Here is a 26,816-nt window from a genome sequence, read left to right as displayed (position 1 = left end):
CTCTGTCCCTCACTAAACGTCCCTAAAATTGTTCCTTAGAATCTAAAAATTCTCCCTATATTACCTCAATCTCTTTTTCCCTAATATACTATTTGGTATTATACATTTTTCTGAACCTCCCATAAGTATTTATTTGTGTGGATGTTGGTAAATTTTCAGTGTTTTACATAGAGAATAAATAGTTCTTTAACTTATAAGCACAAATTCAAAGCAATGTACCTGCATTTTTCTTAATGAAAGGTTGTTTTTTTGTTTTTGTTTTGTTTTGTTTTGTTTGGTAATCTCTATGCCCGGTGTGGGGCTTGAACTCATGACCCTGAGATTGAGTTGCATGCTGCATCTACTGAGCCAGGCAGGTGCCCTGAAAGACTTTTTGTAATGATAAACTTCTTCTTGAACTATAATTAGACTGTTTCCAATAAGTCACACTGTCAGATGTGTCCCATTATTTTATAGTCATCAAAATGCTCCAATTCTGTAGATAAACATATCCATATGTCAATGTAGACAAAGAGAAATGCAAACATGCTCAAAGTGCCTAAAGTATCTAGATTCATTAATTGATGACCTAGATGCTTTTTGATGGCCAAATATAGCAAAAAAAACCCTAAAACCCAAACAAACAAACAAAAACCCACACGTATTTTAATCACAGTCTTTTGAAATTCTGAAAAGCCAGTTAAAACCTGTTTAATACTGACACATTCTTTGGGGCCCACAGGTCTAGAGCACATAAAAGATTCAAAATTGGACCTCCCTGGTTTCCTAAATTACACGATGGTGTCCTCTTAAACTTCTGTATTTCCCAAACTTTGGTACTAGTAAACATCTGTCACACCCCAAAACAAATATGTCAAATGTTTTGTAAAATCCAATCCTGCAAAGATTTTCCCAAACTCTGTCGCTCCAGAGGTTGAAAATGTCACGGTAGACTTCCATGTGGAGGGGTGCTGACACCCTAGTTTCTGGCCAACTCATGGAGTAGCAAAAGCATGGACTCTAGAGAAGTCCCAGCAATAGCATGGACTTCCAGAGAAGCAATGCACTGTGACCATAATGGCAAATGTCATCAGGAGATGAGGATGAGGGGCAAGAGACAATAATGGCTAGAACTAGAGAGAAATATACATGTCTAAGTTTTTTACCACTAGCTCCATAGCTGTATGCTCCCTCCCTTTCTATGTAGCTTGCTGGCTCTGTTGAGTAAAATAACATGTACTCAACATGTTATTGGATTCAACCCAATGGAAAGAGAGAAGAAAAGGGACAAAGCTTCCCTTTGAGTCCAAAGTCCCAAAGACAAGATGACTTCAGCATTTGAGGTATTCAGAACAGTAAGAATGGTGCAACTTTTTTATTTTTATTTTTTAATCTATAGGAAGTTACAAGGCTGCCAAGGTTCATTCACTAAAGCGGTGGTTGTTAATCCTTGATACATATTGGAATCACCTGATATTTAAAGAAAAATCCTGACATCCAGTCAATATGGCAGACAAATAAATCAGAATCTGGGGATAGGACCCAGGCGTAAATATTTTTTAAAGCTCTCTAAACAATTGCAGAAAATAATAAGCAGGAAAGTTTGAGAACCAGTGCACTAATGTGAACGTAGATTCCCAAGGGATCTTGTTAAAATGCAAATTCTGATTCAGTAAGTCTTGGTGGTGTCTTCAGACTTTGCATTTCTAACAAGCTCCCTGGTGATGCCAATGATGATGTTGGTCTGGGGACCACTCTGAGTAACAAGGCACTAGCAAACTCATTGAAATAGTTGTCAACTTTTTTTTCTCTTCCCTATTTATGAGTATTTGTGGTTAACATCTGAGGGGGTAGTGATCTGGTCTCTGAACTTCAAATATACAAATGATACTCCCTTCTTAACTCTCTATAGCAAATCAGATAATTTCGCGTGCAAAGCAAAACATAAGCATGTTCGAGTACTTCATATAGTGAGCTTGCAATTTCAAATTTTAGAGCAGCACAAAACCACATGTCAGGATTGCTTGGGTTATAGGGGACCACAGTATACATGGCTAAGATTTATCATCCCTACGTCTTTCTAGAAGACAGAGACAGACTTACTTCAATAGAAACAGCTGTCGGAGGCACAGGCGTGTACTGGGGAATGTAGGTCCCTTGCATAGGAGCCGCAGCAGTCATATACTAGAGGGAATCAAAGAAAAATGCAGGTGAACTTGAGATTGCAACCGGCAAGAAAAGTAGATTATCACATGAAACTGTTTTACATGTGTGGCCCACAGGCAGTGCACCATTAAACTCTATTTCGATAAAAAATGAGGCAGTTTCTATCAGCATAGAATGGCCTTTGCTTACTGATTAAGTACCAACAGCAGCCCACAGCATCATCCCCCTTCCCTCATTTTATGTTCTAAAACGTTCTACATTAGATCCCAACATTTCATTATCACATCTCAAACATACGTTCCATAAGGGCAGGGATGATGTCTGTTTTTGTCTTCTTCTCATTTTATTGCTAGCACCTATCACATAGTAGGCTCTCAACAAATCATTTGTTGAATGAATGAATCATCATATTGTTAGCAAACATTTCTTTTCTAACTAAAAGAAAAATAAAAATAGAGGAATAATGCAAGAACTATGAGTGTAGCAATATTTAGATTTGGCACATGTTCTCACTTTGTCATTTTCATATCACCTTTTTTAGGTACAAATGACATAGTATTACAGATTCTGGCAAAGTCTACTTGATGTCCTTCCCCCATTCCATTATTGTGTCACTGTCAGTATTTCCTTTTCAACTCCTTGAATTAGCCAAATGTTCCTCACTTGGATGGACAATGACACAATCAAACCAATTCTCCCTAAGTTGTAGTATCAGTAAAACATGCATTGGGAATAACCTGCATTTTTTCATTTCATAAAAGGAGCCCCAAGAAGATAACTTGCTCACCTACATGAGCAAAAATTCCATATTTGCATTTCTAATACACATATCCTTTGCAAATTCAACATTCTACTCTCTGAAAATAGAATTTTCTATGGAGTCAATTGTATTATGGAGCTTCTAAACTTGACCAACATCACAAAACATCAGAACCAGAATCATCTACTGAAGACAAGTTTTCTCCATTCATGAAGGTTAGAGAAATGATTTTTATGGAAAATTGCAAGCCTCCGACCCTTTATTCTTCTAAATCTGCTGAGTTCAAAGATGAATGCTATGCATAAATATGTAAAACCTAAATTACTACATTTTGTGTGTATCTTGGTACTTTCGTATCTAAGCGACATGATGCTTCTGAATCAAGGGAAATATCTGAATGGAGATGAGCTCATCAGTTGTTGTTGTTTAATATTCATGGAGAATGATAGCAATTAAGCAACTTTGGAATAAATGTATCTCCATCTTAAACTCAAAACCATCCTACTGTGTCTATTTGCTAAAAATAAAAATAGAGACAGCCTTAATGAAACAACCCTAGATCAAACAAACCAACTGTTCTCTGTAATCCATATGTAGCAACTGATAACTGTGTAACACTAATAACAACTAAGTTCAATTCGTATCTATGCAAAACAACCTTGTAACTTAGACCAAGAGCAACTATTTGAAAGGCCTAGAGATATTACTAATTTAGCTTCATACTTGAAAATCACCAGAGATTCCTATACCCTATCCTCTGTGTTCTCACAGCTTCCATTACTTTTCTATTGAAATTGTTCAGACTGTCATCTCCTTAAATGGATGGGCCAAACTTCACATCTCTGTATCTTCCAACAAACCACATCATGCCTGATGTTGAATAAATAATTGTTCAATGGCTGAAGAAAAAGATACAAGAAGAAAGCCTTCTGTTTCCAGTTATGAATCTTGCATGCCCTTCCCTTAGCTGTTAATAATTCTGAGCTCATTGTAGATATTAATTTCACCATCCCCATAATACATTTATATAACCTTTAAACACACACTTGAGCCAACTCTGCTCATCATTGTCCTTGTGTCTTTAAGCAGATATAAGCATCCAGGTATCCGATGGTTATCAATTTTTCAAATAAGCATAGAACTCTGGAGTTACATTTCAGCAAACATTATTCCACATCTAGAGCCTTATGGCAGGTATCTGCCTTGCCAACAAAACTGCTCTAGGATGTATTTTGGGAATAACAGTTCATTGGCCATTTCAGATAGATGGTTTGCTTATATAGGTTAATAAAGTCTTTTAACTGAGCATTCTCTTTATTATTTTTGAATGCTAGCTCAACTGAGAAAACAGCTTTCTGTTTTCCAGTGCATTTTGGCAATGCTGGAGAATGTGTCTTCTTTTGTGATATTGATGTAGAATAAAAACTTCGAGAAATCAAGTTTTAGAGCAGCCTATTTAAAGCTGATTAAACCAACCTTCCTTCCTCCCTCCCTCCCTCCCTCCCTCCCTCCCTCCCTCCCTCCCTCCCTCCTGGTAGCCACCTGTTAATTTTGCTTAGAACTAGTGCTCTAAGGGGCGCCTGGGTGGCTCAGTCAGTTAAGTGTCCGACTTCAGCTCAGCTCATGATCTCATGGTTCGTGGGTTTGAGCCCCATGCAGGTTCGAGCCCCATGTCCAGCTCTGTGCTGGCAGCTCAGAGCCTGGATCCTGCTTCGGATTCTGTGACTCCCTCTCTCTTTGCCCCTCACCCGCTCGCTCATTCATTCATTCATTCATTCTCTCTCTCTCTCTGTCTCCCTCTCTCTCTCTCTCAAAAATAAGTAAACATTAAAAAAAAAAAAAGAACTAGTGCTCTAAGGCACATACTTTGAAAAGATCCTTCTTTAATTGAATCTCAGAAGTCTTAGATTTGTAGCAAGGGAGAATATATTTTTGCCAACTATGAATTTTTGTAAGACCAGAGCTGATCCTATGGAGGCTCATGTTCTACCTTCTGGTGATGGTTTTCCAAGATTTGTAATACACTAGTAAAAGAATACCTCACTGATTAGGTATTTGCTCTTGCAAAGTTAGTGGTTCTAAACTTTGCAAATGGGCCTAATACATGAAAGTGTATCCTTTCCATGAAAATAGGACATCACTAGCACTTACCTATAGGACTACTTTGATCTGTCCCTGCTCCACTGTCTGTAGCCCTCAGGAGCCATTTCTGTGAGCTAGAAATAGGGGCATGGCCTGGGTCATTTGGAGCAATGCTTACTAGTTTTCTAGCTCATGGGTTCACTCTTGTCAAACTAGAATTTTCAGGCAGCATAGTTAATGAAAAGCATTTTATGTGATTCTTAGCTAAGCTTCTTCAAATAACTCAGTAATTCAAAACCTAATCCGTGTTTTGTCCAGTAGAACTGAATTAGTATATTTTCACAACTCCCATTTTATTCAGTGAAGTTGTTAACATGGCCCAAACTGAACTGCTGAGGACACAAATTCATACTCTTCTTGTCTTTAGAACACTGCTGTGAGCTAGGCAGCATGCTTCACCCATGATCTTAGCTTAGACTGAGAAGCGAAGACCCCACATAATGGGAATAAAGCTCAGGCTTCTGACCCATGATTGAGATACTTGTCTACTTCTTTACTTTTGAAATTAAGTAAATAATGTCCTAAGAGTCTCCTTTTGATTGTTCCCATATTCAAGTTGGTTTTGTTGTTGTTGTTAATGGCATATAGAAACTGGAGATCCAATTAAGAAACATGGAATAATATGCCTTTGGTTAATATTTTTATTGCCATTTAATTTATTTTACTTTATACTCAGAATACCTAGTTTCCTTCCAGGAGGGCTACTCTGTATGTTTAACTTATTTCATAATTTAACTTACATTTATGCTGCTTCTCTGAACAGAACCAAGAGAGATTTTGTAGTATAAATGACATCAGCTCGGTTCAGTGTGTTTTGTATCTTTTAATGAAAAAAAAAATCTTTCTGGTTGCCTTGTTTTTTGTTTTTTGTTTTTTTTTTTTTTGATCACATAAAAGACAATAGAGCTTGAGAACATTGTTTGGAAATTAGGGATAGGCTTACTCTAAACAAGTCAATACTGTGGAGTTTTATCCCCCATAAGACTATTGTTTCTGGATAAACTTTTGCAATAAAACTCTTCAGTAGTAGACATGTATTTCTAGGGTGAAACCTCAAGAAGTGACAGCTTTGTAAAATTAGGAGCAAATTCTTACAGGAAATGGCTACAGCTGTGTGTAAGATCAACTCTCAGCTTTAGGTAATTGGTGACAAATAACTCTGAACTTTCTCGGCAAGCACAGTTTGATTTCCTTAAGAGCATAGATCAACTACAGTCAGACTTAATAATCTAGGCTGCACAAACACTGTTTAGATCTGGATGCCTCAGAGACTTCCTCTACTTTATCCAGCTAACAAATGACAAAAAACTAACAGAATGCCCTGTGATATAAAAAAATCTGCCCTTTTGACTTGATAAATTCCCATGGATTACTTATTAAAACCATAACAAGAATGGATGCATATCCTTCAGGCTAATGTCTTTTATTGGTATGTCTCAAAAGCTAGAAAATACCTGCAACCATTCTTTCACGACTACAAATTATTTTGCATTTTTTTATACAATGGGGGATGGGAACCACATTCCAATGAGATGATATGGGTAAAATGGATAAGTCCATACAATATTTCCTTGTTGGTAGCAACTCAAAGTTTAGAAATTAATGGAGAGATTTTATTTTCTTGGTAAACAGCTTGATTCTTTTTATATATTCTAAATCTAAAAGCAGTGGATTTTCACACGTAAGCTTGAAGGAGACCTGAATAGCCATTTTCAAACCCACAGAATAAATTCCAGACTCCATTACTTGTTCCAAGAAGTCTAGACACTGCATCACCAAGATAGTCATACAAAGAGAGGAAAAAAAATGGTGAAATTGGAGAGGAATTGTGTTTTTGCCTATTTAAGTTAGAACAAACTGTTTCTGTTACTGTAGAATCATTGATTATTTCCGAGGAAACAAAACTCCAAATTTTCAGTTCTGGATTTACTTTCTTTTCCCCCACCAAAGCAAAACAAATATGTTTATGTATTTCCCGTGAGGAAATTTTCATTTCATGATTTGTAGAGCAAGGGATTTCCTACATTTGAATTTTTGAAATTTCCTAAAATAATTTATCACACTTGTTCATTTGGAGTTGTCTTTACACTGCTTAGATTTTAAATTGGTGCTTCTATTCCTTGCTATAAAATTCTTAAAGCTGCTTAACAAATTTCAGAAAGGGGAGTTGTCCAGGTACTATCAAACCTGGAAAGTCAATAAGGATACGGGAAAGTTGCAGAAATGTGTCTCAGAAAGGAAGCTGAGCAAAAGAAAGCAGTATCATGGTAGGTAATGCTAGCAGAATGCAGTATGAATTACTTTCAAGGTCATTTACCGTAAAGTTTCTTCTAAAAAGCTTCAGGCTATAGGAAACAACCTGGGTTGGCTAAGTGGCTGGGGGAGATGCACGGTGTTACCTCACATAGAGGTATTCTGCAGTGCGAGGGCCATGTTTCTTAGATTTGTAAAATTCTATCATCTCAGAGCTGGGGAGAATACCTGGACCCAGGGTGGCAAGTTGGTATCATTTCACATGCTTGCTTTGACTAAGTAGAAATAGCTGCCTGGAGTGAAAATCTAAGAATATCTTCTAAGTCTCCATGCTACTCAATGAATGAAAGAGCATCCATAGAGAGAAGGAAAGCTGGAGAAAGAGTGCCCACTTAGGGCATGAAAAGTCTGGACTCCTACATGGACTCCCGCTGTGCATTCCTCCTATATTATTTCTACTTTTGGAGAAGTCATTCTGGAGAATGACGTGGATCCTCATCCAGAAGAATAATAATGGGTGCTTTCATAATGTTTTATGTTAGTATTAATTTATAAGGTAGAAATAACAGACAGTTGTGTAAAATTAAATAATTGTCCCTGAAGTGTAGGTGGAGGTGAATACAGATAGCAACATATACTTCATTTACTAGGAGTAAAAGCACTCAAGGGGGAAAGATGGCCAGTGGATGGCTTGATAAAAATGGAAGCCCAGAATTCTTAGGAGTATGTAATCTATATTATCTCACCCAGTTCCCAGAGCAGTGCTAAACATAATCCAGAGAGAGGTGTGCATTAAACTATTCAATGAAAAATAGAGACTGTCATCATTGTAGTCTGGGGTGGTGCTGTTTTTTGTGGCACATAGCAAAGAGAGTAACAAGGAAGAGACTTAGAGGTTGTTCTCGTCTTGGAAATTTACGAAACCTCACCCCCTGCACAACAGTGAGAAGTAGTCCTTCCCATATAATCACACAGGCTAAGAGGCCTTCATTTTGCAGAGAATGGGATTTTCATGAATGTGTTAGAAAAATCCAAAGCCCATTAGGTTTTAGCCCATTTAAGCCCATTAGATCTGTGCACAAGATCACCAAGGTAGTAATACAAATAAGATATGGTACTATGCAAATGTAGCTGATTAAGAAACTGTGTCTTAAAATTTGAACTTGAAACAATTCTATATAGGCATCATGAATTCTTTCCACCCCCTCAAGTTTTTAAAAATATTTGTTTTATTTGCTTATTTAAAAAATAATTATTATAATTAATGAAGTTTAGCAAGGTTGCTGGATATATGTCAATAAAAATTATTTCTATATACCAGAAGTTAAAATTGAAATCTAAAATGATACATATATAGAGAGCATTAAAAAATCAAATATCTAGGGGCGCCTGGGTAGCTCAGTCGGTTGAGTGTCCGACTTTGGCTCAGGTCATGATCTCACAGTTTGTGATTTTGATCCCCACGTCAGGCTCTGTGCTGACAGCTCGGAGCCTGGAGCCTGCTTTGCATTCTGTGTCTCCCTCTCTCTCTGCTCCTCCCCTGCTCACACGCTGTCTCTCTCTCAAAAATAAATAAAGATAAAAATTTTTTTTAAAAAAATCAAATATCTAGATATAACTTTGAGAAAAGGCATGAAAACTTCTATACTGAAGACGAGAAAGCATTGATGACAGGAATTAAATAAGACTTAAGTAAATGAAGAGATATACATCACATGCATGAATTAGAAGACTCAATATTGTTACAGTGTTAATGCTCCTGAAAAGAATCTATAAATTCAGTATAATTCCAGTTGAAATCCAAGAACATTCCTGGTAGAAGTCAATAATTCACTTTAAAATTTTTATGGAAAAGCAAAAACCCAGACTATCCAATACGATCTTGAGGAAAACAAAGATGAAAGATGAATTCAGACATCAAGATTTGCTAAAAAGTGATGGTAATTAAGATATTGTGGTATGGATACATGGATAGAAAGAATGTCACCATAATGCAATTTCAGCAAGAATGGTCTTTTCAATACATGCTGCTGAATCAGCTGGATATCTCTATAGGAAAAAATGATCCCTGATCCTTACCTCACACCACATGAGATAGATCAAAGGTATAAATATAAGGTTTTTAAATATAGTTTTCTAAAGAAAATAGCAGGAAGCCTTCATGATATTGAGAATAGCAAAGATTTCTTAAACATGACTGAAAAAGAACTGAAAATAAAAAACTATTGATAATTGGGCTTCATTAAAACTAAAAACTGCGAATTATCCAAAAACAGAGCAAAAATATTTGTAATACATATGTCTGACAAAGCTTATACATAGAATGTGTGTGTGTGTGTGTGTGTGTATATATATATATATATATATATATATATATATATATATATATACATACATATTTAAATCCACAATCAATAAGAAGACAGAACACAAAATTTTAAAAACTGAGTTTGAATAACTATTAATATACACAATAACTTAGATGAATCTCCAGGGAATTATGGTGAGCAAGAAAAAAAAAATTCCAAAAGATTAGATACTGTGATTCCATGTATATAACATTTTCTATATGATAAAATTTTAGAAATGGAGAACAAATTAGTGGTTGCCAAGGATTAGACGTGGGGATAGGAGGATAAGATGGCATAGTTATAAAAGTTATAAAAGTTCAACAGGAAGATTCTTGTGATACCGAAATTGTTCAATATCCATTGACTGTGGTGGCAGCTAAAAAAATTATATAGGTAAACATTGTATAGAGAATATACACACAAGATAAGTAAAACTGGGGGAATCTGGATGAAATATGTGGATTGTATCAATGTCAATATCCTGCTAGTGATATTTTACTACGGTTTTGTAAAATATTACCATTGAGGAAATTGAGGCACTTGTACAAGGGATCTCTCTCTCTTATTTCTTACAATTGCATGTGAATCTACAATTATCTCAATAAAAAGTTCAACTAAAAAAACAAAACAACAAAAAATCATATAGTCACTCAGACACTTCAGTAAAGAGAATATCTAAATTCCAAATGGCCAGTATGCATATGCATACATAACCTCATTCACCGGTCATCAGGAAAATGCAAGCTAAAAGTATTATGATATGACACTATGCTCCTATCAGGATGGCAAGAATGAAAAAGACTGACAAAAGCAAGTGTTGGAGAGAATGTAGATAACTGGAACTCTCACACACTGCTGGTAGGAGTATAAATTGGTACACCCACTCTGTGAATCTGGCAGAATGCTGACAGAATCTCTGAACAAGCAATCTCACTCATAGGCATGTGCACAATAGAAATTCTTTCCAATGTATACTAAGAGATATGTGCCAACTATTTGATGTTTATTTATTTTTGAGACAGAGAGAGACAGATCATGAATGGGGGAGGGGCAGAGAGAGAGGGAGACACAGAATCGGAAGCAGCCTCCAGGCTCTGAGCCATCAGCCCAGAGCCCGACGCGGGGCTCGAACTCACGGACCGCGAGATCGTGACCTGAGCCGAAGTCGGACGCTTAACCGACTGAGCCACCCAGGCGCCCCTGTGCCAACTATTTGGAGCAGCATCATTTATAATGGCTCCAAGCTAGAAATAACCTAAATGTCCATCAACAGTAGAATTAATAAATTGTAATATATTTATATTGTATGATAATATAAACAATGAAAAAAAAAACCTCGCTCTGCAAATATGGATGAATCTCACAGATATAATTTTGAATTTCGAAAAAGGCCAACATAAAAAGCTTCATACCGTGTGACTGTATTTAAAGTTCAAAAAATCAAAACAAATCTATGCTGATAGACGTCAGGGTTGTGGGTACCTCTGTGGAGAAAATAAAAGGGTAGGGACACAGAAGAGGCTTCTCTAATAACAGGACCTTTTATATCTTGATCTAGGTAGTAGATACCTGAATATCCACCAATTTACACTTTCTAAAACTTATTGATCTGTAAACTTAGGAAGTGTGCATTCTTCTGAACATATTTTATGCTTCTATAAAGGAGTTTACAATAAGAACCAACAGAGAAAAGGAAAGGTTGATCTTAGGGGAGAGCAAGGACGACTTACCCATTTAAACAGACATGATTGAATGGATTCAGACACAAGAAGTTTGGGAGATTTGTAAGGTACTTAAGTTTTTTTGCCGTTGTTTCCATTTTGAGGCAAAGATGTGAGGTGCTTGTGAGAGGCAGTAGGTTTGGGAGAAGGTATGACATGGTCGTCTCGGCCAGTGAGAACAAATGGACCGTGCACATGCAGGAAGATTTCGGGGAGTGCCGAGGGCCCATTTAAGTTGTGTGCTCATAAAATTAATGTGAAACTCAGCAGCATCGGTGGCTTGCTTTACTCTTGCCATATTCAGCTGCTCACAGGAATGGAGCAGAATGAGAATTGGATGCAAGCAGGATCCAAGTATCACCAGGAGAGGACAATGGAGAAAGAGTGACCAGGGGAGGTGAGGACACACGAAAGAAAGGGATTGCAATGTTCTATGAGATCTAAGCTAGGTGTGGATGTGAGCAAATGAAGGAGAAAATTGATACTAAGCGGCAGGCAATAAGCAGGTAGGCAAGCTTAATGGTGTCAAAGAATTATTGCAATAAGGGTTGTTCAAGTAGTCATAGAAGGAAAGAGGTGGTAGTCAGAGAATTTCTGTTTGAAATTGAGCTATTATTCCAAATTGAGATTTTGAGTTGGTGCGGTGATTCCTAATAACAAATTCTAGGATAAGGGTAGAAAAAAAGATCAGTAGAAATGAGGAATTCAGGAAATGAGAGGTTGAGGTGCTCTATTATAAAATTCCAATGATAGAAATTCTTTAAAAAAATTTAATGATATATATGCTTAATTACTTATTAGCGACATTCAATAAAATTTTACTGAGCCCCTTTTATATGACAAGTTTTAAGTGAGCTTATATTATAGGGTTACAACATGCATTGGGTCATAGGACCTGACAAAACCTAGAAGAAAAAGATTTTGCTACTAACCCATTGCAAGTCCTGGGTAGTTTACTTGTATTTTATCATCTTATATATAGGAAGCTATTTAATTTTTATGTATTCATTACTGCCAATCTTACATTCACCACAGTACCCTGGAATAGAAAAGCTACTCAAATCCTTGCAAGTTGATCTCTTGTATTATTACTGCTTCCTTCTTAGTCTTTCACTTTGTGTTTGAATCTCCTGTCTGGTTATACTTGCCTTGTTGTTTCTTAACATTCTATTGTTTTTGCATATAGTATGGTTTACTGATGGTAAAGAATTAGAACTCTCTGTAAAGTAGTGACCTTTTCAAATGAGAGAAGCTATTGCACTCAAATCAACGTTTATTTAAATCAATCTCTATATTTGAAAGAATCAAGAAAAAACCACTTTTAACAAATGACCCGATCTATTATCTAGATGGTTCTTTCATAAACTTATAGGAACACAAAGCCCAACAACTAAGGTCCTCGGCTTCTCCAGACTCATTTAATCATTTCTCTAGGAAACAAGGTTTTTAAATTTTTTAAATATTTATTTTTCCACTTTGAAAATGAAAGAACTGAAAGACTTTGTCAAGAAGAGAGACAAGTGAACTAAGAAGTCCTCAATGGAAACTCTGTTGTTTCCTGTTGAAGGCTGTGACTAAAGCATTAATTTGGGCTAAGTAAAGACACGTTGAAGGAAGGGAACTGATCCAGGGTGCCACACACACTGTAAATTCTATTTGTACATAAAACATTTCCTCTCAACCATCTTAGGCCCACACATTGTGAATGCCAACCATCCCAATGGACCAGAGTAGACACAACAAGAGGAAAGGTTGAGAGTGCCCCTCAATATCCTTTGAAAGAATCCAGTCTCTAAAAGAGTCAACAAACAGGTTCTTTTTTTTTATTGTGTTTGGTTTTCAGGGAAGAGACCTTCAGAGATGGAACTTGACCTATCCAGCTAGTTAGAATATTCAGATTAGAGATTGATCCATATGGATGGGGAGCAAATGAAGGTGAGCAGGGAGGAAGGGGGAAAGAAAGGAAAGAGAGAACAACATTCTAAATAAGGAGGAAAGAAGAAAAAGCAACAGTGAATAGGAAACTGCACAAATAAGGTGTGAAACTATCTGAGAAAAGTTCTTCTAGGAACTGTTCATATTTAGGCAAAAACAAACAGATTTACATGGTACTGCTCTATCCATGTGAGCATATTTAACTTTGGCAATACAAAAACAACAGGAGGAGTTTCTGCCAGGCTACAGATATTACCATTCTTTTCTTCAAGGATGTGAAGAGTTCAAATTAAAGAGCCAAGTGCAAAAGGTAGGAGGACTGGAGGGAAATAGACCTTCTGGTGGCAAAGTCCAGATTCTACTCCTCACCTCAAAATATGAACAGTTTGTTTGATGACAACTGTCAAACAGGGGAGAGACAAAGAATATGATTTCGGCATGAATTGCAACCCACTCTCACTGAGTTCTTATAATCACAGTGACCCACATCATCTCACATTCTGCTTTACCCATATCTGCCTGCTCACGGTGACGAGTACTCCTCTGGTAACTTCCTTCCTCTGTGCTTTTGCTTTTCGCTGTGTTCTAACCTCTTTGTATCCATTAATGACACATCCAAAACCTGTTTCTCAAACTGAGTCCGGATGCTAAATTCCTATATGAAGCCTTGCTTCCATCCCTGATTTGGAAGTGATAACTCTCTCTCCTGATGCCCAACAGCTCTTTATCTGTACTTCTGCTATAGCTCTTGGCGGTCAAACTGTGGAAGCTCCTGGAGGCACCGTGCCTGATTCATCATGGTTGGCACTTAATATGAAAGTATTAAATGAATGAGCTATTGCAAAAATGGATGAATAATTCAGCACTCTGGATGAAAAACTCAAGCTGTATAACCCACATGAGCCATACAGTTGTCCATGGAAGAGCACAGAAATCCTAATCCTCTTGATGCCTGTGATGATTAATTAACATTTGAATTGGTAATCTCAGTAAGGAAGATTACCTTGCCAAAGTGGGTGAACATCAGCCAATTCCCTAAGGGCTTGAATGGGGGGGGGGGGGAAGTAGAGGAAGGGTGAATGCTCTCTCACTCTCCTTAAGCTGAGAAATCCATTCTCCTTCCCTCAGACATGGGAGCTCTTGGTTCTCTGGGGGGTTTTTGACTCAGAGACTTACACCATTGGCTCCCCTGATTCAGATTTAGACTGAACTATATCACCACCTTTCTTGGTTCTTCAGCCTGCGGATGCAGACTGTGACTTCTTGGCCTCCACAAGTATGTAAGCCAATTCCTGTAATAAGTTAACTCTTAATGTATTTATCTATCTGTCTGTCTACCTCTGTATCCTATCTATTTATCATCTATCTATCTATCTATCTATCTATCTATCTATCTATCTTCTGTCTACCTACCTACCTACCTACCTACCTATCTCCTCATGGTTTTGTCTCCATACAGAACCCTAACACAGTGTCTATGCCATAAATTAAATAGTAGACAAAATGTGCTTATCATGTGTCTTCAAGTCTGGCATTTCTTTGCAAGCACATTATGGCATAAAACAAAGGTAATGAAAATTATTATTCAGGGTAGAGATGAGGCTTTCCTAAGACCTACCAAAATTCTTTAATAGAAAGTACTCAATATTTGTGGAGACTCTTGATTAGAGCCTTCACATGCTGGAAACCCCAAACTGTAAGAAAAGGCCAGGGGCACTCAGGAATCCAAACTGCAAGGATCACTTCAAGCCTGAGTGAAAACACCTCAAACACATTCAGTAGGAATTTGGCACATGAATAGAAAACCATTGGATTTTTCAAGGAGAATACCAGAAACTCAGGGAGAATAAGGTCAGCATGCTTGTGAACAGAAGGGCAAGCGAATGGAATCTTTTCATTGCAATAGGTCGAAAGGTGACTATTAGGAATTGTTTCAATGGAGAATTAGGGAGAGAGATGACTCAGGATAGAGGAAAAAAAATCCAAGTCCCATTATTATTATCATTATCATTATTATTATTATTGATGGTAGTGAGGGTGATGGCAAGAGAACAGTTGAAGTGATACACAATGGTTTCTTGCCTGGAGAAGGAAAGAAATGGAATAGGGAAGGTTGATGGCTGCAACAGAAAAAGAGAGATGCAAGAAGGAAATGCTGATTAACAAGTATGAAGCCTTTAAGATTTCAGAGGGGAAGCCATTATGGTTAGTCCACAGTGTGTGGCCTTTGACATTGGTGACTGGAGTTGCATAAGGTAAAGGTCATTGGAATCAAGCAGGTTAAGGGATGTTGACACTATGATAATAATGAGACAGGAGTTGGAGGCAAGAGGAGACAGATGACAAAAGGCCATGCTTAACGTGTGGGTGTTGGCAAGGAGATCAACAAAGGATAGCAAAAAGAAGGGGAAAAGACTAACATCCTGTGGGTGTTGTCATTAAAAGAAGGAATTTGCACACCATGTACAAGAGGCAACAGTGATGTAAAAGACTGCTAACACCTCCTTCCAGCTCCATTGGTCACAGGAAAAAGTGAAGTCTCTATCCAAGAGTGTTGTTGAGGAAAGACATATGCTTAGGACAAAACAGATTGTAGGTGAGACATGCAGAAGAAATAATTTTTTGTGAGGAGCATGAGGACATATAGGAATTTATCTTTGGGTTTTATAAAGCACTTCCAGAAAGACACTGAGGAAAAAATAGCACTGGAGGTCAGCAGTAAAAAGGTGGTCCATTGGGCAAGCAGTATGGAGTATCTTGAGAATAAAGACTATGAAGGCAGAAGCCCCAGCAGACTGAATTAGGATGGTGATTCCAGAGATGAAAGAGAGAGTGAGAAACTTATTGGCATTTGCTCACCTCCAGGTTCCAGCCTGGCTAGGTGAGATCTCAGATGGTTTCACCACCTGATATATAAATGTCTGTAAGTCATGATAAAACTGTTATCTGTTGGATATATAAACATTCTTTGTTCTTTTTTTTCCAACCTACTCATTACTAGAGGCCATCCACTCTAGAGAGTTGAAAGAAAAGACTGTACATTTGAATTCAGGTTCAGTCTAAGCATTAGCAACTGTTCCCTGCATGGAACTATACAAAATGAATCTTGAAAAATGCTTTTCAGAGACCATCATCATATTATTCTTTACTCATGAGTGCTTTCACACTTTCTTAAGGGATAGAAATAGTTATTATTACTGATAATAACTCTCCTTATAATTGGTGTTGATCAGAAAAGCTTCTCTGAAAGATAGCCAAACCTTCCATTCATAAAATAATCTAACAGCAAAACTGGAGTTCATTTCTTCTGGTTCTGTTTCTTGTTCTTTGTTTTTGCTGTTTTTATTGTTTTGAGTAAGTTAATTATTATGTGTTGGGGCATATTAACACATTGATACAGTATTTTTGGTACTCTAATTTAGTACATAAGAAATATCTTTATTTTATGAATGTGTTGTTTGTTTTACTTGCTGGCATCTAGATGTTTGACAATAAATTGATTTGGGGGTTGATTCATAGTTTACCGTATTAGTTTGAGGAGCATCTAAAAAGTAAATTACCACTAGGCTTCAAATTTAGCAGAAGAATGATAAAGATAATGATGTTCATGGTAAATATGCATGTATTCAGGAATAAAAAAATGGAAACCTCATTTTTAGGTACAGTTGTTGATACCTATTGCCAAAGGATCTCTCCATTTGAGCATGAATATAAGATTACATAAGTATCAATATATCTTTTTTCAAAATAATTGTTACCTATTTAGCGATAGGGATTTAGAAGTAATTTTTCATTTAAGATTTTCAAGGCAATATGCAAGAAATTTGAAGTCTCTGTAGAATTGTAACAATCAATAAAACTGGGAAAATATGTCTATGTGGTTTAGCATGATATTTAAGAAAGAGCTAAGCTTTTATCTACTATAAATCTCAGTTTTCTTGTAAAATAGAATCAAACATTCATTCCTTAAAGGTTTTTTTTATATAAATATTAATGAAATAATGCATACAAGGACCCTAGCATAGGGCTGGGTACCTACGAAGAACCTAATAGATACGATCTGTTATTATTATTGATTTTATTTTTGTTGGTATTATCATGACAAAACTTTCTTTATCTTAATAGGATCAGAAATAAGCTTAGGCAGTAAATGCTCATTTATTTTCTCATAGAAATTACATTGAAATACCTGGGTTGGGCACAGAGCCCTAAAGGCATGGGTGACAGACACTTACCCTACATGAAAAGATAGTTATAAAGAGGGGAAGTGGGAAGAACTTACATTTTTTGAGAAATAGGGAGAAAGAGGAAACCTGGATGAGCCAGAGGAAATGAGGTAGGGGTAGGAGTGGGGGTGGAGGTGGGGAGAGATGCCCTTGAGCAACATGAGCCTAAGCACATAGAGGGGAAAAGCTGGTGAAATCCCCCCGTGAGGAGGTAGCAAAAGGGCATTTCAAGCACAGGGATGCATCTGTACAAGCCCATCATTTAATGCCCATCATGTGTCCATTACTGAACATGCCCAAGTGTTCACTAATGTTTTTCTGAGTAGGATTCTGTGTGAAAACTGGAAAGGGGGTAAATTCACATCTGAATCAATGCAATACAGCATAGAGAGAGAGCAGACAGAGGTGCCTATAATGCCCTAGAAAAGTTTACCTCTTTCAGAAAGCTGTGTACTTCCAAAGGGTATAGAATTTGGGGTTCCAGCCAATCATATCTGATTTCAAAATATTGGGGGACTCAGTAACATCTGAATAACATTCTTAAAGAAGTTCAAATTGAATATACTCAACCTGAAAAGGCGGAAAAGTTACCCTCAGTTTTAATATTTTCTGATCCACTGGAAAAATAAGAAGGGGTTTGATCATGGACAGAGAAGGTAAGAAGCAGTTCCAAAAGAAAACTAATGGATATAGAAAGAAAATAAACAAAAGGACCAGAAGTGCACTTTCTTAGGTGGTGGTATAGAGAAAGTAAGGCAACCAAAAGTAAAATAGAAAGAAAAATCAATATAGATATCACACTACTCTTCATTTTTATCTCCTGACTTGCCTTGGCCTGGTCCCACTTAGTTCATCTGTTCTTGATTTCTTTATCCTAGAAGACTTTAGTTTCTATTTAGGGCCTGGGGACACTCTTTCATTAACTCACAGGCCACTATGGGCACTATTTTCCTAGAACATTAACTACAGATGTTTCTAGAATTTTGGGCCTGTTTTTCTCTTTCCTTTGACCCAAGGAATTGCGTTTCCCACATTCATTCAAAAATATTTATGAGAGGCAACTATGCTTACGCAACCTCCTCCTTAATGAATTTCATGCCCACTTACGGAAAATAAAAATATACAGGTTTGAATTTCTTTAAAATGACCCTTAATTCTTATCCAGAGGATATTTACAAAACAAGAAGAGAAATTTAAAAGGAGGGATCAATGACTAATCTGTGACTCGAGATCACAAGATATGACAACTACAGATTCTAGAGAGTATCATATGAACAATGACAAGAAGGAAAGTGCAGTGATCATTTTTTTTCATACCCACTCAGCATCCATTCCCACTTCTCAATAGTAACCCATATTTCCTTTGAGAATCCTTATGTCCCCCTTTCCCAACCATGTAGTTAGAATGTGGTCAACTCCCCAGCAAGTGAATTCTGATCCCTGAATGAGAGTAAACTTACAGAGCCAATGAGACTACAGAAGATGTTTACTGGAGTTTCCGGTGAAGGAAAACATTCTTGTGTGTGGGGTTTTTGTTGTTGTTGTTGAGACTTCTAGAAATGACCTTTTCTTTTCCCTGGCAGAGGACAGTGTGATTATGTGCGGTCATCGCTGGGACAGCCACTCTGACACCATGACAGGGGAAAGGGGCTGGGTTTGCCAGATGCAAGGCTGTGGAATGTAGATGATGTGCAGCTACGTGGAAAGGAAACAGCTCTTTAGTGACATCATTTGAGCCATTAAATTAAACCGTTGTGAGCTGAATGTTTAAGTATTCCTGTGGTTGGGGAGGTCTTATGAATTTAAAAGAGGAAATTAGGCAAAAGAGAAAATGAGTTAAAAAACACAACATTATCAGTTCAGATAGCACTGACAAAAACAACAGCAGGCCAGAATAAGAGGTCTCCCTGCTACCTTGCCTGTTAGGCATTTTATCCTTTCTTATCCTGTCAATAAAGGTTGCTGAGGGAACCTTCTGTGACACCGGCTGTGTAACCACATTCAGTTTGCCTAATTACTTGAAATATTTTCATTACTATTTACAGCACCTCAAGAACATTTCCTAATTAGGAGACTCTAGTTAGTGGAATTTTCTCAGATCTCTGAGGAAGCTCATATGGGAAAATGGCCACCACCATTCTGCATCTGGTTGCAGCTTAATGTGGAAACAATCCGCCACAGGGCCTGACATTCCAGTACTGGGGTTAAATGTTAACACATTCAGAAATTAGTATTTTACTGTATAATAGGCCTTCTGGAAGGAGGTGAGGGAATCCTGAGAAATGGGCTCAGGTCGGTTTTGATGACACAAAGAATTGTAAGACTCGTCTACTAGATTGGATAGGCCCCAGAGATCCAAAAAAGTTCTGAGACAGTTCTTAGAAAAGCTTAGCAGAGGAGAACATAAAGCGGAGTGTGATTTGTACTGATTCTGCAAATGCCACTAAATCTTAGGGCTATTGTATCCTGGAACTTCTTCTGCTATCGTATCACTCAGCTTTGCTGCCTGACTGGATACTCCATACCTTCCCATAACTAGGTATTTAGTAATACCCAGTAACCACTCTAGATATGACTGATCATTTGTTCTATTAACGTTCTATTTAGTTTTATTTTTTTGAGACAGAGAGAGACAGAGCATGAATGGGGGAGGGTCAGAGAGAGAGGGAGACACAGAATCCGAAACAGGCTCCAGGCTCCGAGCTGTCGGCACAGAGCCCGACGTGGGGCTTGAACTCACAGACCATGAGATCATGACCTGAGCCGAAGTCGGTGGCTCAACCGACTGAGCCACCCAGGCGCCCCCATTTGTTCTAGTAACCTTGGGAGACTGATTTGCCTAAACTAAATCTTACATATTGCTTGTGACCTAGGTATCCTATTCCTAGCAGATAACGTGTGTAATTTCTGAACTCTAATGTTACCCTCAATACTTAATTTTTTTTTCCTTTCTGAAGTTTTTATTTTAGTTTCAGTTAGCTAACATACAACGTAATATTACTCTCAGGTGTATAGTATAGTGATTCAACTTTCCATACTTCACCTGGTGCTCATCACAACAAGTTCTCTCCTTAATCCCCATCACCTATTTCACCCAGTCCCCACACCCACCTCCCTCTGGTAGCCATTAGTTTGCTCTCTATAGTTAAGAGTCTGTTTCCTGGTTTGCCTTTCTCTCTCTTTTCCCCTTTGCTTGTTTTTGTTTGTTTCTTAAATTCCTCATATGAGTGAAATCACATGGGATTTGTCTTTCTGTGACTGACTTACTTCACTTAGCATTATACTCTTTAGCTCCATCCATGTCATTGCAAATGGCAAGATTTCATTCTTTTTTATGGCTGAGTAATATTCCATTGTGTCTATATACCATGTATTCTTTATCCATTCATCAACTGATGGACACTTGGGCTGCCTCCATATCTTAAGTATTGTAAATAATGCTGCTATAAACATAGGGGTGCATGTATTCCTTGGACTAGTGCTCTTGTATTCTTTGGGTAAATATCCAGTAGTGTGATTGCTGGATCATAGGTAGTTTTGTTTTTAACTTTTGGAGGAATCTCCATACTGTTTTCCAGAGTGGCTTCATCAGTATGTATTCCCACCAACAGTGCAAGAGGGTTCCTTTTTCTCCATATCTTCACCAAACCTGCTGTTTCTTGTGTTGTTGATTTTAGCCATGTTGACAGTTGTGAGGTGATATCTCATTGTACTTTTGATTTGCATCTCCCTGATGATGAATGATGGTGAGCATCTTTTCATATGTCTGTTGGCCATCTCAACAGGTTCTTTTAAATATAAAATGCTACATGGGAGTGAAGCAGAGCTGGATGTAATCTGGTCTTTAATAAACTTCGCAAGAAAAGCCTTCACCGTGGATTCCTTTTATTCAGTGTCTTCCAAATTATATTCCACCAAAGGAGTGTTCCAAAGGATTTTTTACAGGTGTTCCATATGCAAAGTTATCTCTGAGTAAACAAGTTTAAAAAATGAGGGAATAAACCAATTATATAGACATTTTGTTTTTTCATGGTGTGGGGGGAGGGTCGTTTTCTCTCCTTTCCTTTTTTGCTTCTTTACATCTACCATTCTCCCCGCACCACACCCCACCCCCCCGCCCTGCCCCTGCAGGACTTATCAGTGTTAAATGGGCAAATATTCATTGTGAATCTGTAAACATCTTTAGGAAGACAAATACAGTTTGCGACATTTCCTAAATGTGTAGAATCTTAGAACTTTCTTTTTTTCTTTTTTTTTTTTTAAAGTACATTAACATTTCATGAGCCTAAGATGCATTCTCAAGGACTCTGGTTTTTAAGCTTGGCTTTACATTGGAATTGTCTGGGCAGCTTTAACAAGATACTGGTGCCTAGATCCCACCTACAGATAGCCAGGAGCATGGCCTGGGTGTTTGGATATTTAAAGCTCCCCTGATGATTCTAATATCCTACAAAATTTTAGATCTGCTATCCTAGGAGCTGTTTGGGAAATTATGCTTAAATATGTTCCATAAGGAAATCTATATTTCACATAATGACCAAAGACTAATCGAGTTTAAGTGATACATTCAAGTTTTGTACTCTGGATTTCTATCATTCTTCCTTGGATTTTTATCTTGCATTAAAAACAGGAAAGTAAAACAGAAACATATATGTGTGTGTATGTGTATGTATATATACATGTGTATATGTGCACATGTGTACACATATATATACATATATATGTATATATACGTGTGTGTGTGTGTGTGTGTGTGTGTGTGTGTGTGTGTGTGTATCCCCAAAGGAATTGAAAATAATTGTAAAGGCACGAGATGTAGGTAAAACATATTCTTCCCAATTGTACACAGAATTCATTCTGTAGCACTGGCAAAAAGAGGGTGTGGGGATTCATGGACAGGAGGAGAGAAAAGTCCAACTGTCTTCATTTGTAGTGAGTCATAGTGAGTCTATAGACCATGAAGGTCAACCTGGGTGTGAAATTGGGGACACAGTTGAAAGCTCTGTTTTTACTTTTTCATATTTTAGAAATACAAACAGTAAATAATCAGGATTAAATGTTGCCAGTTACAAAAGAGCATTAATATCCAAGTACGGTGTAATCCTTTTAGCCGTATCTGACACCAGTGGAAAATAAAAAGGGCCAATTTATTCACTGTTCTAATTACTAGAGGCTCAAAAGAATGTGGTAGTGAGGCAGATGCTTGTTGACAGGGTATAATTGCATATATGCATGCATTATATATGCATATATAATGCATATGAGTCTTGGTCTTTTCACAATAGAGCTTTAAGGGGCACCTGAGTGGCTCAGTTGTAAGCATCAGACTCTTGGTTTCAGCTCAGGTCTTGATCTCATGGTTCATGAGATCAAGCCCCACACCGGGCTCTGCGCTGACAGCATGGAGCCTGCTTGGGATTCTCTCCCCCCCTCTCTCTGCCCCTCCCCTACTCTCCCTCTCTGAAAATGAATAAACTTAAAAAAAACACAAACACACAGAGGCTTAACATTCCTACGACCTTCCTGAAGTAACCACATAACCACCGTGCCGTAGTGGATGTGCGCACTGTGCCAATTCGTTTTATTTCGTTTTCCTAGGATCTCCTTACCCTATCCTCATACGCTATGAATCCTGACAGTTTGCGTATACTGCAGAAACTCACATAGGGATTTCTCGGGTTCTCCTCAAAGGGACCCACCATACTCATATTCCATTCCATGCCAAATTATGGGGGGTTTTCTGCTTTTTTTTTTTTTAAATGTCACGCAGAAGGAAGGAAATTGTACAAGGCAACAACAATGTATAATAGGATTCTGGAAGAAAAGAACTCGAACAATGGAGGAAATTAACGTTCTCCTTTTCTTTCCACCAGCAGTTTCACTCCCTCCATTGTCTTCATTAGTCCATCCTTCCCCCCCTTCGCCTGCCTGTGGTTGGCTGACTGGCTCGGAGTGGTTCTCAGTCTTGAGTGAGCATCACTGTCACCTGGACAGCTTGTAAGAGATGCGACTAGGCCTGAGCATTGTGTTTTCACACGTTCTTAGGAGGTGCTGAAGCCGCTGGTCTAGGGCCACACCTTGAGAACCCATGGCAGAGAACTGAAAACGTGAAGTCATAAATTTGGAATCCTAGAAAGTTAGTAGACTGAAGGCCTGTTATGACTGTCGGAATTTCTCACCGAGCTCACACCGTATCTCCCTGTGGGGTATTATCATTATCTTCATTTACAGATCAAAAGGCAGCTCCAGGGAGGCCACAGAGAGAGAGAGCACATGAAGGACGGGGCTCTAAATGCCGATCTTCCTCAAAGCTAGGTTCATTCCTTCAGTGAACCTAGTGCCCCGCACTAGCACTGGATGAGGTACTTGTGTTGTACTGTCATCTTCTCATGTCTTCTCCTTCTGTGTCGTCACCGACAGTGGACCACGGTAAGGAAAAGTGATGACGGGAGCTCACTGCAGAAATGAACACAAAAACTGCACTTCTCCATGCTTTGACAAGAGCACTTGGGTTGTATTACTTACTTTAACACTCATTTTTTATTTATTTTTAAATTTTTTTAAATGTTTTTGTTTTTATATTGTTTTTTATTTTTTAATGTTTATTTTTGAGATAGAGACAGAGAGACAGAGCATGAGCAGGGAAGAGGCAGAGAGAGAGGGAGACACAGAATCTGAGGCAGAGCCCAATGCATGCTCGAACTCATGAATTGTGAGATCATGACCTGAGCCGAAGTTGGACACTTAACTGACTGAGCCACCCAGGTGCCCCTATGTTTTTATTTTATTTTTAAGAGAGGGAGAGAGAAACAGAGAACAAGCAGGGAAGGGGCAGAGAGAGAGGGAGACACAGAATCCGAAGCAGACTCAAGGCTCTGAGCTGTCAGCACAGAGCCTGACTCGGGGCTTGAATTCACGGATGGTGAGATCATCACCTGAACCGAAGTCAGATGCTTAACTAGCTGAGCCACCCAGGTTCCCCAATGCTCATTTTTAACACACAAATTAGTGAATATAGAAAAAGGTCTATGCAATTGATTTGCTGTGCCGTGGCTGAGTGGCTGCATTCCCCTCTTGATGAGATTACTACAGAAAGGTATTTTAGAAACTAGGCCTTGTACACGCTTATGTATTTTAGCCTCACATGGCATTAGTTCTTCAAATGAACCTGATGTCTAAATAGCTTGGGTGATAAGTATAAATGCCAGTGGTGTGAGCTTTAATGCAAACAGATACCTTACGGTATAAGCTAGGGGCCAAATAATTCAATTGAGTTTAAGGGATTAAAAAAACAAACAAACCCTCAAATCTTGCCTAAACTAGCCAAGTTCAAGGCCATCAAACAAACATAATTTCCTAAAGGAACGAAAATAACAGGGGAGTTTTATCTGCATGAATGCTAAAAGAATAATAATAAAAAATAAACCCAAACAGAATGGCTGCTTATTTTACATTTATAGCCAGTTTTATAACGAGAAAAACCAAGAGGAAAAACATCTCTTTGAGAGTAAGAAATTCAAGCAACTAAAATCCACAGATAGAAAAAATCAAAGAGAAAAGTTTTCAAAAGACAATTTGATATTTAATCCCTATGTACATTGTTAGTCTGCAAGAATTTTCAGTGTCATTTAGAAAACATTAGTTAAGTTCCTTATGGACTGCTAGGATAAATTAGGACAAAATAAAATGAGAAAGAGAGACAGGGAGACAGCACAAACTTTCCTGCTAGATAAAAGGGTGCCTTGTTTGATCATGGATGAAAATCCTATTTAAGGGAAACGAGCCCTGTGTCCAGTGGCTGGCTGCCTTTCTTCAGTAAGCTCTTAATATAATAGTGCACCACTAATGGATTGGGTATGGTGTTTTTCCATTGCATTAATAAAAAAGAGCTAAAGGCCATTCTTGCCCTGATTACCAGTCACAATCAGCGTGGGGCACCTGCATGCATGTCTTCTAGGCAATCTGCAAAACGTATGACACAGGCCATTGAAGAATTAACATGCGCGCGCGCACACACACACACACACACACACACACACACACACACACACACACACAGCAAAGATGCTATGTCATTGGGACCACTGTGTTTGCAGTGGTGTGCATGTGAGGGATCTGGGCAACAAAAAGGGTCTGAAAGTACTTTCAGAAGGTGACTCTGGGGAATCAATTATAATGATGTTAGAAAGATAAATGAATATGATGGCTATCTAGGGAAAACAATTAACAAAATGAAATCTTCCAGCAATCTTCAGCATTGCTGAAGGGCAGTCATATTTCTAACAATCACACTGTGGGTTTCAACTAACATTTTAAATTATTTCATTAAGGCTCCTTTCCCAAAAATCCTATTACCTCCAAATCTTTTCACTTTTTCTCCCACCTTCTTATTCATGAGATTTTTCTATCCCATTCAGAAAGCTTTCTACGCTTAGTTGTTAATTCAAATTTCCAAAATTTGGGGGGAATTCTGAGTCTGTTTTACTATTTTATTTTTTTTGAAGTTAAGGTTAGGATTATATAGGTGTGTCTACCAAATCAGCATTATTACATGTGACCATCATTTGTTCAGTCAACAAATATTTATTAAACACTACCCAGATGCTGCTGGGTAATGGGGAAATAAGGCAAATATGAGTAGTCTCTGCTCTAAAAGACTTTATAGTCTGACTCTAGAGGGAAAGAAAGATAATTAATCAGAAAATGATGATTCAGTGTGTTAAACGTTATGATGAAGATACTCTGCAGTACCTAAAAGAAGAAGAGAAAGTGCCACCTGTAAGACAAGATAGAAGGATGAAGGACACATCCAAGAGAAAAAAAAAAAAACCCTCTGAGACAATCCCTGAAAATAAGCCCAAATTAGCAAATTGAAGAGTAGAGGGAAAAGCATTAGGCATCTAGACAGAAGGGATAGCTCGTAGTTATATTTTCACTTAGGCAAAGACCCTGGAGGCTTGGTCCATCCTGGAAACTGAAAGTAATTATAATTGGAACACAGAAGTAGTGAGAGATGAGTGTGGAGAATAGACATGGGGATCATGAAGGATGTAGCATGGGTTAAGGACTGAAGAGGATGTTTTGAAGGCTGTGGAAGGATGTGAAACAGTTTTTGAAAGATGGCGCTGGTGTTTGTAGAGAGAATGGATTGGGGTGGGGTAAGGCTTGAATCAGCAAGACCAGTCAGATGGATGTCATGCTAATCCTGTCAAGACATGACAGTTAATTAGAGTAACTTTCTGGGGAAAAAAATTGTCCAAAATTTTAGGCCTATTAGAGAAAA

General features: G+C 38.0%; 1 protein-coding gene across 8 annotated transcripts in view; it reads right to left on the bottom strand.

The window, feature by feature from the left end:
• RBMS3 (RNA binding motif single stranded interacting protein 3) overlaps window positions 1–26,816 on the bottom strand; it is a 702,269-nt gene that overhangs the window by 16,414 nt on the left and 659,039 nt on the right. For all 8 annotated transcript variants that reach the window (XM_042955148.1, XM_042955152.1, XM_042955154.1 and 5 more), the window contains one exon: window positions 2,083–2,163. In XM_042955148.1, the coding sequence (XP_042811082.1) occupies window positions 2,083–2,163 (81 nt within the window). The remainder of the gene's footprint in view (window positions 1–2,082; window positions 2,164–26,816) is intronic.

The sequence above is a fragment of the Panthera leo genome, chromosome C2, assembly GCF_018350215.1.
Source record: "Panthera leo isolate Ple1 chromosome C2, P.leo_Ple1_pat1.1, whole genome shotgun sequence".
Classification (NCBI taxonomy): Eukaryota; Metazoa; Chordata; class Mammalia; order Carnivora; family Felidae; genus Panthera; species Panthera leo.
The sequence above is the reverse complement of the archived record's forward strand: the minus strand, read 5'-3'. Positions and strand labels throughout refer to the sequence as shown.